This window comes from Morone saxatilis, unplaced genomic scaffold (genome assembly GCF_004916995.1).
Source record: "Morone saxatilis isolate NCDOM2014 unplaced genomic scaffold, NCSU_SB_2.0 Contig11, whole genome shotgun sequence".
Taxonomy (NCBI): Eukaryota; Metazoa; Chordata; class Actinopteri; family Moronidae; genus Morone; species Morone saxatilis.
The window spans coordinates 30,484,629-30,486,440 of NW_023339663.1; the positions used below are offsets into that span (position 1 = coordinate 30,484,629).

General features: G+C 46.5%; 1 protein-coding gene across 2 annotated transcripts in view; it reads right to left on the reverse strand.

The window, feature by feature from the left end:
* The window catches only part of LOC118320778 (gamma-taxilin-like), a gene marked incomplete in the record, with an annotated part of 9,919 nt that overhangs the window by 2,322 nt on the left and 5,785 nt on the right, over positions 1-1,812 (reverse strand). For both annotated transcript variants that reach the window (XM_035651863.1, XM_035651864.1), the window contains 5 exon segments: positions 294-389; positions 475-567; positions 700-774; positions 923-1,042; positions 1,368-1,562. In XM_035651863.1, coding sequence (XP_035507756.1) covers positions 294-389; positions 475-567; positions 700-774; positions 923-1,042; positions 1,368-1,562 — 579 coding nt within the window.

Below are 1,812 nucleotides of genomic sequence, written 5' to 3' on the forward strand. Positions count from 1 at the left end.
CTTTTACTTTAGTACAATTTTTGGTTTCTCTACCCACCTCTGGTTTTCACACATATACCATGTACCCTGGTGAAATGTCAGGAGGGTACTTCCAGTCATTATGCTAAGCTAGGCTAGGCTAACTATGTCCTGACTCCAGTTCTGTACTTTACACACAGAGATGGGATTTTCATTTCACTCTCAGAAAGACAGTGAGTAAGCATATCTTGCTAATTGTTCTTTTAATCTTTTCCTCTTCCTCATGCTACCAAACAACTGAACGGACAGGGACATGTGTAGATCATAAAAGTCACCTCCTCAGCCATCTGCAGCAGGGCCTGGTTGTTACTCTCCCATTTGGTCCTCCACTGTGTCGTCTCTTTCTCCAGCTTTTTGATCTTCTTGGTCATCTGGAGGTAAATCCAGACAGTTAACAGCTGGCAGGGAAACTAGTGAGACACCCACAGGTTCAACTAGAGAGCAGACAGAGCTCACCTTCTCCATCTCTTGTCTGAAAGTGGTGAAGACCTCGTTGCTTTTAGCCAGAGTGCTCTGAAACTCCTCAAACTTGTCCATGTAGAGGGAGAGCTACGAGGAGAGACAACACATCAGCTGGTTGATGTGCACAAAAGGTCAACACAGTCTGTTGCTGGTAAAGATGCTGTGTGCAGTGTTTCTGATCCACCAAGGAACTCTGTGTGTGTGTGTGTGTGTGTGTACCTGCTGTTTGAGCTGCGTTTCTTGCTCCTTCATCAGCTCACACTTGCGCCTGGACTCCGTGGCGTCCTTCAGCAGCTGAAGCATCACAGTACAGTCAGTTGTACCGCTCTCACTGATCCTCAATGCTGTTCAATGCCTAACATTGTATTTCTGCTGGCTACTACTGGCTACTTACTGCTGGTTGATGGGGCAATAAAAACACAGGCTCACAAAATGTACTCACAAAGTCTCTTTCTCTCTGCTGCTTCTCCTCCACTTCTCTCATCATGTCAGTGATCCTCTGCAGCTTGGCATCCATCAGCTGCTGCTGCAGCTCCTTGTGCTTGAACACCTTGTCTATGTGCTGCCAGAGGGACACATCAGAGTTACACTCGGCTGGACGGCCAGTGGTGTGCTCTGCTGTGAGCAACTTTTATCACCCACAAACTTCTCCTTTGAACCTCTTTTATCTTATTTCCCTTGCAGATATTGGCCTTTTAATATACACCACATCAGAGTTTGAGGTTTGTTGGCCTCCAGTGGTTTCACAGTAAAACAGTAGCTACAAATCTTCAATTCAAACACACAACCCAGCCCTATTGTTTAGGAATCTTAGAGTAGGACTGAAATGATACGTCAAGAAACTTGTTTACAACAATCCGGGTAGAGGTACTTTTGAGCAGTCTCACCTCCTCTCGGAGCTCGTACTGCTCAATGAGCTTCTTGAGCTTCTCGGCCAGCTCCATGTTCTCCTGCCTCAGCTTGGTGTTGTGGGAGCTGTGCTGCTCCATCTGCACCTCGATGTCGCTCAAGGTCATCTGGAAGTGCAGCATGGCCTCCTTCCGCTGCTCCTCGTACTCCCTAGAGCGCTGAGCGTTCTCCTCCTGTCAGGTGGCAGGTGTGGGAGTGAGAGGAGGTCAACAAGGAGTTTAACAGAGGGGAGGGGAATCTGCTATTCACACTGGAAACAAATGACATCAGAGAAGCAGCACTGGAGAAGCTGGATAAATGTATCAAAGTTTATGTTGTGAAAATACTTATTTTGTGGTTTGTGATTGTGAGACTGATTTTCTTTGTTCAAGTCAGTTGATTTTCGAGACGATTCGGTTTGCTTGTATCCTGTGTTGATGCAAA